General features: G+C 43.8%; 3 protein-coding genes across 8 annotated transcripts in view; 1 reads left to right on the forward strand and 2 right to left on the reverse strand.

The window, feature by feature from the left end:
* rnf25 (ring finger protein 25) overlaps window positions 1-1,311 on the reverse strand; it is an 8,689-nt gene extending 7,378 nt beyond the window's left edge. Inside the window, exons 1-3 of the mRNA XM_083896310.1 lie at window positions 1,266-1,311; window positions 971-1,045; window positions 58-154 (exon numbers count right to left, since the gene is read on the reverse strand). Of these exons, the coding sequence (XP_083752436.1) occupies window positions 58-154; window positions 971-1,045; window positions 1,266-1,282 (189 nt within the window). The 5' untranslated portion in view covers window positions 1,283-1,311. The remainder of the gene's footprint in view (window positions 1-57; window positions 155-970; window positions 1,046-1,265) is intronic.
* Window positions 1,312-3,030: 1,719 nt separating this feature from the next.
* anapc2 (anaphase promoting complex subunit 2) lies at window positions 3,031-14,327 on the forward strand. The gene is made up of 14 exons (XM_083896304.1): window positions 3,031-3,168; window positions 4,409-4,658; window positions 4,733-5,054; window positions 5,232-5,364; window positions 5,455-5,662; window positions 6,486-6,605; window positions 6,729-6,846; window positions 7,796-7,974; window positions 8,059-8,200; window positions 9,162-9,237; window positions 9,999-10,214; window positions 11,224-11,356; window positions 11,551-11,792; window positions 14,060-14,327. Exons 1-14 carry the CDS (start codon window positions 3,070-3,072, stop codon window positions 14,267-14,269), a joined length of 2,448 nt encoding a protein of 815 aa, XP_083752430.1. The 5' UTR covers window positions 3,031-3,069; the 3' UTR covers window positions 14,270-14,327.
* A 475-nt stretch (window positions 14,328-14,802) lies between these two features.
* Window positions 14,803-15,000, reverse strand: part of LOC310932900 (protein NLRC3-like) — a 20,232-nt gene continuing 20,034 nt past the window's right edge. For all 6 annotated transcript variants that reach the window (XM_083896292.1, XM_083896296.1, XM_083896295.1 and 3 more), the window contains one exon: window positions 14,803-15,000. This exon is cut by the window's right edge and continues 308 nt beyond it. The gene's annotated coding sequence lies outside the window, so the exon portion shown is untranslated.

Raw genomic sequence — 15,000 nt, forward strand, 5'->3', positions numbered from 1 at the left:
AAACAAACCGAGTCACGTGACGTCCAGAGCTCTGCAGCTTGTACGTTTGTCCCATACCTGCTGATCCAGGGTCAGGGTGAGGGTCAGTCGGACAAACTGGGAGACAGAGTCCTCAGCTGTGGACGGATACAGCACCAGGCTCACCTCCCAGGACCTGGTCGACACAAAGCTCAACTTCAGATCAAAACCAGAAAAAGAAAATCGGATAAACTGGTTTCGATCAATTTGATCAATTATTAAAATAGTTGCAGGTGAATTGAGGAATCAATTAATAATCACATCACTTTATATGCCGCGTTTAAAATTAATATATCATCAAATGTGGCGGGCGGTTCTAATATTAGCCACACACCTCATATCACACAAAAAAGCTTTAACCCTTTAAATGCCAGGTTCTTGTCATGATAGTAAGACCATAATAAAACAGAAAATATTAATTATTTTCAATACTAGATTATTACTTTGAATGATTACATCCTGCTATATGTCAATGAGAGGGAGGGGGGATTGTGGCAGTGCCAACTACTGGACATAGTATTTTATTTTTTCATACGCCGAATATGGCCCAAAACGACGCCATCTGGTGGAGAGTAGTAAAACTTATCGCGTCCAATGCAACGCCCAGATCGACACCCTGATATAACAAATGCATGTACTGTTGTTTTAATGGGCGTGAAATGAAACACTGCACTTTGAATGGGTTTCAATGGGACATGTTAGCATCTTAACGGTGCGATGCTAAAAACACTTGTTTTAGTCTGACTGTAGGAGCTGAGCTGGAAACAACAGACAAACACACACAGACGTTCATGCATGAATATGTGTTTACACAACGGCCAAAAGACGCGTGAAACGCGACTCAACCGACGCCGAGGGTTTACATGTCATGACATGTGTTTATGTTTGGTTGTTAGCCGCTAAGTGCTAGCTAAGCGGCTAACAGCTGACTGCTGCTGCTGCTGCTGCTCACCTGTCCTCCTCGGTCCTCCTCAGCTGCAGCTCGTCCAGGTAAATCGACTGCAGCACCTCGATCTCTGACACGACACTGACGAGGAGACAGACACACACAGACAGACAGACACGGTACAGACAGACAGACAGTTAGCCGTTTGTTTTCATCTCTGGCGAACGTTAGCACGTTAGCTCAACTCTGCCGAACCTGCGACATTTGGTCAGCGTTTAAGCAAAGTGACGCTGTACAACATGTGTGAGAGTGACACAGCAGAATATCACTATCACTATCACTCTCACTCTCACACACTTACTCGCTCTCTGCTGCCATGATGACACTCCCGAGACAGGCTGCTGACACCGGAAGTGCCCGTTCTTCTTCTTCTTCTTTTTTTCTTATTAATGGCGGGTTACAGCTTTTGTTTGCGTATACCGCCACCTACTGTACAGGAGTGTGTAAAGGGACTGGATGGGAGAGACTCACGTTCTCATTTTTGTAAGGAGAAAATAGATAATAAATAAATAAATAAGTACAATAACAATAATAAAGAAATAAAGAAATAATCAATCAATATATAAAAAAGAGAAGGCAAATAAATTTACCTAAATTATTTCCATCAATCTTGTATTCTTTAAGTAACTGATAAGGGCTTTAATTATTTTCCTATGCATACCTTGTTCTTCTAGTATGTTGTGTATTCCTGCTTCTACTTCCTGATCACTCCATTCCTGTCTGAAAACATGATAGTTTGTACAGTACATTAATACATGCTCAACATCTTCCTTAATTTTACATTCTATACATAGACCATCACTTTTCCCTAATATCTGCAGGGTTGAATTAAGGCCTGTGTGCCCTAGTCTCAGTCTTGTGTACACTACTTCTGTTCTGTCTAACCCCACCGTTGTAGACAGTGAATTAGAATAGAAATGTATTACTACCCGAACTTCACCGGAACTTCAGCCCATCTTCTTCTTCTTCTTTATTGTTGACAACGTGTTGCACCAGCGCCACCAACTGTGTATCAAGTGGTCTTGTATAAAATATTATATTCATTATTGTATTTTATTTTTTTAAAGAAAAAAGCAAATAAACACACTCGTTCTTTGATTTTTTTTATTTTGTCTGAGTCAGAAGTCTTCTTATTTTTATGATTTTTAAATTTATTTTGTTGGATTTACTGGTCTGAACTGTTACTGTTGTCCTCCTCTCGAGTTCCATGCTGTTAAAAAAATAGTTATCTTATTAAAATATCTTTTACCGGACTAAAAGTCTCAATTGAATTGAAATACATTTTATTTTGAAAGTCTTCCTTTGCTCTGATGGCGACGTGTGGCCGTTCACTGCCCTCCAGTGGCCACAACGCGTAACTGCACCTACATTTAAACCATTTTTCAAATGAGGTTTGTTTTTGTTTTCAGAATGAATTCTTATAACCGTTGTTAGTTCTCACTTGTTATTTTCCTCATCACAGTCCCGGGTATACGCTGCCCTCTTGTGGTGAAAGTACGCAACTATTTATGGTGTAAAACGTTTATTTTGAAAGTTTAAACCGGACGTAAACTTACGCAGCCTAATGGGTATGAACTGCTGTTGTAGTTATTCAGTTCGGCCACTAGAGGGCAGATGATTGTTGTCCCGACAGTGTATGGCTGCGGCCTGGTAATGCATTGCGATTCGCCATTGTGACCACAAGAGGGCAGCAAACACCCACAAAACCCAGATCGACTGTCAATCTTAACTAATGTATCATGCTCCGACTTCCTGTCAACCTTCAAAATAAAGTAAGCGACAGCGGTGAACTGTAGAGGGCGCACCTGCGCAGACATATTAGCCGAAACCCGTTCAAAAAGAAGACGAAGAAGAAGGAAGTACACGAAGAAGAAGTAAACCCGCGATTCCCAAGCAGGGATCGTGTAATATCACTTCAGATTAATAATAAAGGATTAATAAGACATTATTTGGATGTCAAGAAAACTTTTTTTAATATATATATATATATATATAATAATACGTGTTACTTTAAGTCGGCGTGTGGCGTACGACACAGCGACTCGAAGCTTAGGCGTTTCTGTGATGTTAGCTCCGTTCGTTTATTGTGAAGAAAGTGTCAGAAAATGGAGGAAATTGTGATGGAGTCAGACTCGGTCGAGGTGTCGGGATCGGCTTCTCATTTCGGCGTCGCTGTCGCGTGGGAAACGGTCACCGCGGCTTTGGTGAGTGGAACCTCAATTAGCCACGAGCTAGCATGGAGTGACGAGACTCCGCCGAACTCCATTCGAATATCTCATGATTTAACGTTTACTTGCATGTGGCAGTGGTAAACGTGCTGCCGGGTGTGACGGGGGGCAAGTCTGTCATTAGTCGAGTTATTCGGGTAAATTCGGGATGTATAAATATTAACCTTTCTCTGATTTGCGTGTCTTTTTGTCCTCCTGCTGGTCTGTGCAGATGTGTTCTTGTGTCCATCGATGGGACAATAAACTGGACGATATTATCCGTCATTGCGATAAAAACAACAACAAGATGTTAGTAATTTTGGGGGAAAAAAATGCTAAAACTTCACGTGGGTGACATTTAAATGGTGTTCGGGTCACTGTTCACCAAACCTTGTTTTTAAGGATAATTATTGTGACCCACATTACATTATATTATCAAATATGTGCTTTGCAAACATAGCATTAAAAAGAGATGTGTGGTAAATGATTAAAATGTAATTGTATGCATTCCATTTTAAAACATATACACACAAATCAGAACTAAAATGAAAATTCTGTCAATTTGTTTGGGGACTCCAAAAAATGAATCCACTGGTCGAGCTCGCCAACATGCAGTCCTAGTGATTTATTTTGAAGTGCCACAAGGGGGAGCGGCATCTGTCCAAACATGTCCAGAACCACATGATTAACCAGGGTATCCACGGGGTCTTAAAAAGTCTTAAATGCGATAACATAACTACAACACGGAACTAAAGTAGGTCACCTGTGCTACCTGGTGAGAATTTATCGAGCACCACTAGCTAGTGCACGCGCACACCGCGGTGTGTTACAGGTTAGCATAGCAGCAGAGAAAACAATGAAAGCCACAGATAAGCCGAACTGTAAGTTCAACGATTTGTGGTTTCAATTTTCCTTCATGTCTTTTGTACCTAGTACGGATTTGAAATGGGTCTTAAAATGTATTCTTTATGATCTTAAAAAAGGCTTAAAAAGTCTTACATTTGACTTGTTGAAACCTGCAGAGACCCTGTTAACAAAGGCCTTGTCACACACGGCATCACGTTGTCCATTTACTAATGTATTTAATTTATAGCATCAGTTTATTTCCTCTCTGTCTGTAAATAATCTGAAAATACTCCCATACTGACAAACACTCACACAATAATCCACAGCCCGAACACTGACGTGAGAGAGGAAAAGTTAAGAAGGAGGGAATAAACTGTGAGTTCTGGTTCAGGTGTCACCTGGCAGCTCCGTGGACGATCGGAGCCTCTCGGACTCCCTGACCCTGCTGTGTGGTCAGGGTCTGGACCGGCTCCTGGGCAGCTGGCTGCTGGAGACTCTGCAGATGCGTTTGTCGTCCTGCGTGGCCCCTGAGTTCTGGTGTGGACTGGAGCAGCCGGAGAACGAGCTGGAGGAGAGAGACCGGGCCTCGGTGCTCCTCGCCGCCTTTCGGACCCTGTTGGACCGACTGGAGCCTTTCCTGGGCAAGTAGAGGAACCGTGAGGAGGAATCTAACAGAAGCAGCATGCTAACAGATGCTTGTTGTTCTTCTTCGTAGGTGGTTTGCAGCGGCTCGGTATGTGGCAGGACCAGGGTCGTGGGGGCCTGTGCGGCCCGGGGCCCTCTGGCCTCCAGGAGCGGGCCTTCACCATCATCAGGGCCCTCCTCCTCTTCTCCCCGGCTCCTGTTCTCCAGGAGCGAGTGCTGGAGTTCTACAGCAGGACGTTCTCCGTGTACATGAACCAGCAGGGGGAGTGCGAGGACGGGGCCGAGGGTCCCGACGCAGCAGGGGGAGGAGTCTGTCGTGGCTGCGGGGTTCTGGTGCAGCGCTGCTGGTGTCCGGAGGCTGTGGAGGAACTTCAGGAGCTGAGTCACATACTGTGAGTGAACTCGAGGCAGGGCTGCAAACAACAACAACAACAAAAGTCACACAATATAGTCTTATCCTCATCGCAATATTCAACATATAAATCCCAGGTTTGTAATATCATGCAGTCCTGCGACGCACCCGTCGCTTCCCTCTGATTGTCTTTGAAATAAAAAAAACGTGGTTCCAGGTCCAAACTGCAGCTGCTGGAGTGGGTCAGCTCCGAGTCCGTCACCTCCATCCTCCACAAGCTCATCGAGCAGCGGATGGAGCAGCACTGCCGAGGCGAGTACGAATGCTCCTTCCTGCTCGAGTTCCAGGAGGTAAAAGCGAAAGCGGCGTTTGAGGCGAGACGTGCAGCGTGTTAGCGTCGACTCCTCCGTCAGCTGCTCTTCTCTTTGTTGTCTGAACAGTGGCTGGAGCTGGTGCTCGGCTGGCTCAGCAAAGTGTTCGCAAGTGAGGCCGACGCAGGCGGTCCAGTACGTGCTCCCGGTGCTCCCAGTGCTCCCAGTGTTCCCAGTGCCAGCTCCATCCTGAAGCAGTGGAGGTGTCACATGCACCAGTTCTTCTGCAGGATCTACGTGAACATGAGGATCGAGGAGCTCTTCAGCATCATCAGAGGTGAAGAGTCTTCAGTTTTGTTGTGAGACAAAACTTTTTTTTAATATTTAACCTCTTCTTCACGGTTGCCCCGTGGGCAAAGTCAGACGCAGCGGAAAAAAAGCGTCATAAAACCATGTCTAACTTTAACAAATCACCCTAATTGACCGAGGTAAGCCAGAGCTATGGCGCCGCGTAACTGAAGACGCTGCAGAGTCACAGAGTTGTTATTACGCACCGCACAGGGAGCATCGATTTACAGACAGTTAACATACTTTTTTTTTTTTTTTTTCAAAATAAGTTCTTTTTAGATCAATAGTGACATATAAATAAAATTAAATGGGTTTTTAATCATTTGGTACCTAAGAAATCTCAAATGGCACAGATGGTGCCAAACTGAGCCAAAAGAGAGAACGCCCAGACATCTCTTTACTAAAACCTCTGTAATTTCGCTCTGCTTCATTTCAGCAGCATCAGACTTTGCACAGCTCATGTCCACATGTTGTTACATGACCTCTGTGTGTTTTAAGCTCCTACTGTATATTTTAAAGGTGATATTTGCTTTAAAAAAGCAATATTTTTTTAGGCGAGAGAAAAAAAATCCTTCACTTATGCTGTGTTCCATGTACATTTACTCTGACACAGTGGCATCTACAGTGAAACTTACACCTCTGGTGGAATCTCACAAGTGTTATCTGCAGTTTGATACCAAGATAATCCACATAGAGCTTGTAACTGCAGAGATTTACTCTATTTAGCTTGGGCATGTCATTTTCGAGCAGGGACTCCAAAAATGATGATGATATTTACTTCCACGCCCATTATTGGATGTCTCCCGTTTCAGATTTCCCAGAATCCAAAGCTGCCATCGAGGACCTGAAGTTTTGTCTGGAGAGGACGAACCAGAGGCAGCAGCTGCTCACGTCGTTAAAATCCGCTTTCGAGAGTCGACTCCTGCATCCAGGTTCGTAATCGCGCGGTTCTCCGTGTTACTGCGTACTCTTCAGAATTCCTGCGCGAGTGTGTGTAAAAAAGCACAACCTTATTCATATTAAGCCTCTGTCTTTGTCGCACCGTCCTTCCTCAGGCGTCCACACGTCCGACATCCTCACAGTTTACATCTCTGCCATCAAGGCGCTCAGAGAGCTGGACCCATCCATGGTCATCCTGCAGGTCGCCTGCCAACCAATCCGCAAATACCTGAGGTGACAAAACCAGCTCCTGCTAAACACCTCACTCAAGAACACGTTCACGTCTTTATCTTCACTGTGAGACAGACTTTAACAACAGGAAAGTGATTCAAGATTCAAGATTTTAATTTGTCACATGGATGGATGTACAAGTACACCCCAGTGAAATGACTGCAAAACAAGCCCCTCTGTGCAACTGTGAAGCAATACATTTAAAATAAAATAACATTTAAAATAAATTCCAGATAAAATATAAAATATTTACAAAATACACAAGAAATGAAATAAAATGAAAAGCAATTAGATGCAATAAAATACGGATCTTATACAGAATGTACAATATACAATATAGCAGCAATATGGATTTAAAATGTGAAAACTGTGTGAAACTGTATACTGAAGTTTGTAAACCACTCACTCACCCACACCAAAGTCCATAGAGAAAACCAGTGATTATAGCTCACAGGGACACAGGAGCTGCTGGTCCTCTGCTGCCTCGTGTGGTCACTTTGTGTCACTGAGGTCAATCTGAATAAATAAGACAAAATCAGTCATTGTAAGTTAGTGATGGAGGCAGCAGTGGATCAACAACTCCTGTGGACTCCTGTGTGCTGTGATGTTAAAAATCATTGATTTTCTCTATGGCCATCGCTATATTAGATGCCACTTAAAAATGCACAGAAAATACATTTTAACATTTGTATTTGAAACATTTCTGCATTAAAACATCTGAAAAAATAATGTTATATAAGTTTTTAAGTCGTGTACTTAACGTTTCCAACACTTTGAATCCATAGAAATTAGTATTCTTCCTCTAAAGAGGAAACGCTCAGGAGAACCTCGCGAGACGACTGTTCCCATGATGCCGCGCTGCCTCCTGACGTCACCAAACTACATTTCCTGTTGTTGTTTTGACTGAGAGTCTCAGAGACGATAGACTTTGACTTCTCTGGTGCGTTTTTAGGACTCGCGAGGACACGGTGAGGCAGATCGTGGCCGGACTCACTGGAGACGCAGAGGGCTGCACCGACTTGGCCTCCGAGCTGTCCAGAGGAGACCCGGTGACTCTGGAGATGCAGGACAGTGACGAGGAAGGCAACGACCCGGAGGACTGGACTCCTGACCCCACCGACGCCGTGCCAGGTCAGTGAACGCGTCGCGCGCCGCTCCCCGTTTGCTCCTTCGCTGTGAACGCGTCGATCCTTGACGCCTTTCTCCTGTCACCAGATAAAACGGGCTCAAAGCGCCGGTCGTCGGACATCATCAGCCTGCTGGTCAGCATCTACGGCAGCAAGGACATCTTCATTGACGAGTACCGAGCCGTCCTGGCCGACCGACTGCTGCACCAACTCAACTACAACACTGCCAGGTACGCGTCGACAAACGCGCCGCGGGGGCCTCTTCTCCAGACGCCGACACGCATGACGGAATGATGCTCGAGGTTTATTTACTCCACCATCAACGTCCACTCGTTAAAAAACGCTGTTTGTTAATATCATAACTTCTGTTGTACTTGTTTGACAGGAACTCAGGCGTACACAGAGTTCCAATTTCAATTCATAGACGGTTTGCAACGTCTGTGTGTGTGTGTTACGCGGCCGTTACAACCTCCGATGTAAATGGATCGCACCATATTTTGAGCTGTCAAAATAAAAGCCTCGATCCTGGCAATTTTACAAAAGAAAAATGACAGCGTTTGGTTCAGTTCCATGATCATTAGTGCTGTCAGTTAAACGCGTTAATTAACGCGTTAACGCGAACCCATTTTGACGGTGTCAATTTTTTTTATCGCACGATTAACGCTCTCACCACACCGGATGTAGATAGACCGGAAACAAAACAAGAGACAAGCTGCGCAAGCCAGCCAAAGAGTAGTCGGACACACACACACGTACGATTAATTGCAATTAATCGCGACTTAGCTATGACATTGATGCGATTAATCGTGATTAAATATTTTAATCGCGATTAAATATTTTAATCGTTTGACAGCACTAATCATCTTGCATTTTCCTTTTCCGGTGGTTCGGGTGTTGACGTGCTGCGTGGTGGGCGGAGCAACAGACCAGAACATTGTGACGGGTGAATCCAGTGTTTGCTCAGCGTCTGACGACACATCGCGGTCATTTTTATGACTTCATATAATGCGCGTTTAGCACATCATCAGCTAACAGCACCCACAAATTTGAATTGATATACGTTTGTGCGTCGAGTCTTTGTCCGACAGTGCGACCGCTGCCTCGATGCAGAGGCTCATGGGAACTGTAGTCTGAGCGCTTATAAAGTATAACTGCAGCACTGGTGTTGACGTGTCCTCCGTCTGTCTGCAGGGAGATTCGTAACGTGGAGCTGCTGAAGCTCAGATTCGGAGAGTCTCACATGCATTACTGTGAAGTCATGTTGAAGGTAAACACTTTCTTTTTTTTGTTATTGACTGACTATAGAAAAGTAGGGCCACAACAACTACTTCATTGATTCATTTAAGGGATACTTCACCGGTTTGAATGTGGCTTTGTATCGCTAGAATAGCAGTAGCATATTTTAGAAAATGTGCTTCCCTCCCTCAGTTTTTTCCTGACTTGTAAAAAAATCTGTTTTCCCTTATCCAAATGTGCCCTACTGTGAGGTCCTACTACTATTCTAGCAATACAAAGCCACATTCAAATCGGTGAAGTATCCCTTTAATTCATATATATATATTTCTAAAAAAGTTCTATGATAAAACTGAATCATTTCAAGTTTTGGGAAAGAACGATTTCAATTATGAAACACCACAAGCAGCAGGGAAGTTTATAACAAACATTTTGTATTTAAAAAAATAAACCAAATCACTCTTTTGTTATTGGCTGAATGATATCAACAAACCCGTCTCAAACCTCTTGAACCGAAGCAAAACAAAGGAAAAACAAGGCAACCGGACGAGATGGCAAACTTCACTCCATTCACGCAACAAGCCTCTGGCGGCCTCTGCTGGTCATATTGGCAAGTGCAAGTGTGGAAGCACAGACAAACAGACAGATTTGCTCTGCAAATAAAAACACCGCCACACACTTCTCGTGGCTCATTAAGGATGATTGACAGGGATTACTTATTACTATACTTATTAAAAGGAAAATGCTGCTCACTCTACCTTTTTTTTTTTTTTTTAAACGTCTCCTCTCTCCCAGGACATGGCGGACTCTCGCAGGATCAACACCAACATCCGTGAGGAGGAGTCGAGGCTCGGCGAGGACGAGCAGCGTCCGCCGCCGCCGCCGCTCTCGTTGTCTGCCATCATCCTGTCGTCAGAGTTCTGGCCTCCGCTGAAGGAGGAGAAGCTGGAGCTGCCTCCGCCCGTCTGCCAGGCCATGGAGGCGTACACCCACCGCTACGAGAAGCTCAAGGTGGCGTTTGGCGTTCGCTCCTCTGTCACCAAGTCTGCAGTTATCTGTGTCAGGAGGAATAATCGAGGGTTCATTGTAGGGCTGCAGCTATCGAATGTTTTTGTAATCGAGTATTTGACCAATTATTCCTCGATTAATCGAGTAATATAAAAATAATTTATTTAATTTTTTTCAAAAAAAAAGTAATAATAATTTTGCGTTATCAAATCAAATAATGCACAATGGTATGACACAGCCTTGGTGTGGTAACCTAACACAGGGGTGTGTGTGTGTGTGTGTGTTTTTGCGTGTAGGCAATAATACTCTCGCAATTTACCATGAATAAGTTTATTATTTAAACAATTCAAAGCTAACATCATATTTACGACACCGCTACAAACACAGTACGCTCCGGTAAACGACATTAAATCGGCGAACGTCAATGTTTACGTTAGCGTGTTAGCATTAGCAACTGGATGCGGCTTCCGGCTCAGATTTTAAATAAATGAGGACGTGCTTTTGTGCTACGACAGCTGTCGTTTACAGTGGTTACACTGCACCTTGTTAGCTTCTTGTTGAAGCGTGAAATGGTCCCACTCTTTGGACATTTTCTGCCTTTTTTACGGACTGTTTCACTCTCCGTCATCGCGCCAGCTGAAATCCGGATGTGCGGTGTGCGTCTGCTAAAACGGTCCGTGCGCAATAACGATTCCTGCGCTGAACCGGCCGCGCGAGATAGGAATAAAACGAATATTCGAGGATTTTTTTTGTAATCGAGTTACTCGATTAATCAGATCAACAACGCCTGTGTGCCGTGATGTTAAAATCACTGATTTTCTCCATGGACCTTTTTGTGGAACAGTTTCCTCAGTTTACTTTGTAAGCCTTGTTGTTCTCAGTGACAGTGAGCCTCCATGTAGGCAGGTTCTAGCAGCAGGGGGCGCTCACAGCACGGTCAAATCTGTACTTCAAAAAAAAAAACAACAACACCAAAAACTAACCCGTTAACACCTGAGCGTCTTTGTTTCAGGCCATGAGGACACTGAGCTGGAAGCCTCACCTGGGTTCAGTGACTCTGGACCTGGAGCTGGAGGATCGGACGCTCACCAACCTCACCGTGTCGCCCATCCATGCAGCCATCATCCTGCACTTCCAGGACAAGAGTACGGCCTTTGATTTCCAACATTTCCTTTCATTTGTTTGATTTACAGAGTCTAAATTGTTGATATTATGGAAGTCCTAGTCATCTCTTGAGCTTGCTTTGTGCTTCCCACAGCCGTGCTTCACACGTTTTAGACGCAGGAATCAGAGTGCTGCTTATCCGTCAGTGTGGACTTTTCTGTTTGCCGTCTGTCAGGCTCTTGGACGCTGGAGGAGCTGAGTGTGAAGCTGGGCGCTCCCAAGGAGCTGGTGCACCGGAAGATAGCGCTGTGGCAGCAGCACGGCGTGCTGAAGGAAGAGGCTGGAGGACGCTACTATGTGGTGGAGACGGGCTCGTCCAAAGAGAAGCTGGAGAGAAGCGTGATGCTGATCGACAGCGACGAGGAGAGAGACTCCAACACGACCACGCAGTCTGAGCAGAGGGAGGAGAAGCTGCAGGTACACACAGCACACACACCATGAGTTAAAGGGCCAATTCCAACTCCTATCTTAACCCTCAATCTTAACTGGCCCATGGATGTATAATATGAACTGGATAGAGCTACGCCCCCTCTGCCTTGAAGACAATTTTTACATGGTGGCCACTGTGGGTACTGCAACAGGAAACCCCATAAAAGCCCAAAAGCCCAACAAGCAATTTCCCCATGGACCGCAATAGTAAGACAGATGCCTGTAAAAGTGTCCACAGGACACCTGGAGACATGGACATGGGCTTTTATAGATCTTTATATGATAGTCAGGCTTTCCACGGGGTCTTAAAAAGTCTTAAAAAGTCATAAATCCAATAATTTGAATTTAAGGCCTTAAAATGTGTAAAATTCTCCTAAAACCTCATAAAAGGTCTTAAATAAAATTTTGTGGGTTACAGCTTAGCATAGCAGCAGTTCAACGATTTGTGTCTCCAATTTCCCTTCATGTCTCCTTCATGTTTGTACTTTTTTGCCAGTATGGATGTGAAATGGGTCTTAAATTGTTTTCATTATGGTCTTAAAAAAAGTCTTAAAGTCTTAAATTTGACTTGTTGAAACCTGCAGAGACCCTGGGTAGTGACACTACTGCGCATGCTCTATAGGCTCCATAACCCGGAAATAAACGCTAAAGTCAAAAAACTTTTTTGGCATATGCGCTGGGTGAGCAGCTTCATAGGAATGAACGGAAGCGAAGGGGCGGAGCTTTATCCAGTTCATATTATACATCCATGAACTGGCCTCAAAACCAAGTGTTGAGGGTTATTTTGTCACTTAGAAATGGGACACCCCTGAAATGCAGATACGTCTTCAGACTGTAGGGGGCAGAATAACGCCAAAGCTGCGTCCAGTCTGTCAACTCCAAAAAAGAAGAAGAAGAAGAACACATTTACGTCAGGATTATTTATTCTGATCCGTTTGTCAGTCAAGTTATAAGGTTGTCAGTTAGTTATAAGATGATACTCATACAAATATTCAGCTGACAGTTACCACACACCACGACTTATTGAAAAGTAAACCACACCGGCCGACTATTGACAAAAGATCGTTAAATAAAAATAAATGTTACGCAACAATGACGTCAGTAATCCATAATATGGGCCTAAACTAAGATCATTTTTATATCTCTATTAACAAAGAAAATACTTTCTTGAGATTGAGGATTAAGCAAGGAATTGGAATTCACCCAAACACTGCAACTAAAAGTGCCAGAACAGGACTTTTGTGCTTGTACAGGGTCTCTGCAGGTTTCAACAAGTCAAATTTAAGACTTTTTAAGACTTTTTTAAGACCATAATGAATACAATTTAAGACCCATTTCACATCCATACTGGCAAAAAAGTACAAAAGACCCATCTTATGCAAGCAGTTCAGCTTAGCTGTGGGCTTTTATTATGTTTTCTCCGCTGCTATGCTAAGCGCTAACACACCACGGCGCGCGCACAGCACACTAGCTAGTGGTGCTGGGTAAATTCTCCCCGGGCAACACAGGTGGTCTACTTTAGTTCCGTGTTGTAGTGATTGTTGTTATCACATCCTCAAAAATAGAAACATTTCAAAGCGAGACTGAAGTTTATGCACGTTTTAAATAAAAGTTACGTTAATAGCTTTTTAAGACCTTTCAAAACTGTATTTTAGACCTTTTATGAGAATTTAGGACATTTTAAGGCCTTAAATTCAAATGATTGGATTCAAGACTTTTTAAGACCCCGCGGATACCCTGTTGTATGAGGTAAGGACACATAGTCGGCGCCGTCTGTGCTGTGAGCGCCCCCTGTTGCTGAAAACCAGGCTCACTGTTGGTGAAAAACATGACTTTAGAAGTTTGTAAAGCACTCACTCTCCCACACCAAAGTCCAGAGAAAAAATCAGTGATTTTCAGGAGTTGTTGATCCACTGCTGCCTCCATCACTGAGTTCAAATGTCTCATTTTGTCACTTCAGTGACCACACGAGGCAGCAGAGGACTAATTTTCTCTCTTGACTTTGGTGTGGGAGAGTGAGTGGTTTACAAACTTCAGTTTCCTGTTGTTAAAGTCTGTCTCGCAGTGAAGATAAAGGCGACATTTAGTGGCTAAAATGTGTTTAGAATACGTTCACCACTTTATTTACTTTCAGAGTCCGGCTGTTTCACCGTGAGATAACGCAGATGTTCACAGATTTATTTCAGCAGCAGGGGGCGCTCACACCTCCAGCTCCTCCCAACACTCACCTGTCTCTTGTGTCTCGGTCCCTGCAGCTGTTCTGGGCCTACATTCAGGCCATGCTGACCAACCTGGACAGTATGACTCTGGACAGAATCCACTCCATGCTGCGGATGTTTGTGGCCACAGGACCTGTGGTGACAGAGATGGACGTGAACGAGCTGGAGGCCTTCCTGCAGAGGAAGGTGAGGGAGCATCAGCTGATGGTCTCTGCAGGCGTGTACAGACTCCCCAAATCCAACTGAGTCCACCATGTTGTTCAGGTTCTGTGAGAAGCTCACTGTCCCAGTTCTTCAGACTACAGTCTCCTGCTTTTCATAATAAAGGCACTTTATTTCCTGCTGCAGATAAAAAATGTAGTTAGTGAAAGTCCTTGGTGTCGTGAAATTAAAAATGTCTTTCGTGAATTTGTGTCGTTTACTTTTTGTGTTTGTGGTTTTGTGCATCTGTCATCTATGGTTCACTCACCACCAGTGTTGGAGTAGTTACTGAAAAAAGTAATCTATTACACATTACTAGTTACTTTTTAACAAGTAATGCCTTAGTTGACTTTGTTACTCACTGTTTAAATTAGTTACATTATCTTTGGATTGCTACCTTAGTTGCCAATTAGCACTATAAAATTAAACAAAATGCCTGAATCAGCATGAATCTTATTCTGAAAAGAGGAAGTGCACACCATCTCGTTCACACTCTTTACTTCAATGACAAAAACATCACAGAAAAATGTGTCGGAACAAACAAGAACAAGGTTAAACATTTTGTACAATTATGAATTTATTCATCAACATCAGTAAATAAATGTGTGTGAGTGTGTGTGGCGTGAAACAGGAAGTAGTGTGTGTGTTTACATTTGGCGAGTCACAGTGAATATCTGAGTTCTTTTTTGTGAGAGAGTCTCATAATAAGAAGAGAGGCTGTGCATCACCCTGCACTGCTGTAAATAAACGTTCTTCAACGCAGACGGAGTCCTGTA

The sequence above is a fragment of the Microchirus variegatus genome (assembly GCF_963457635.1).
Source record: "Microchirus variegatus genome assembly, chromosome: 10".
In the NCBI taxonomy this organism is placed as follows: domain Eukaryota; kingdom Metazoa; phylum Chordata; class Actinopteri; order Pleuronectiformes; family Soleidae; genus Microchirus; species Microchirus variegatus.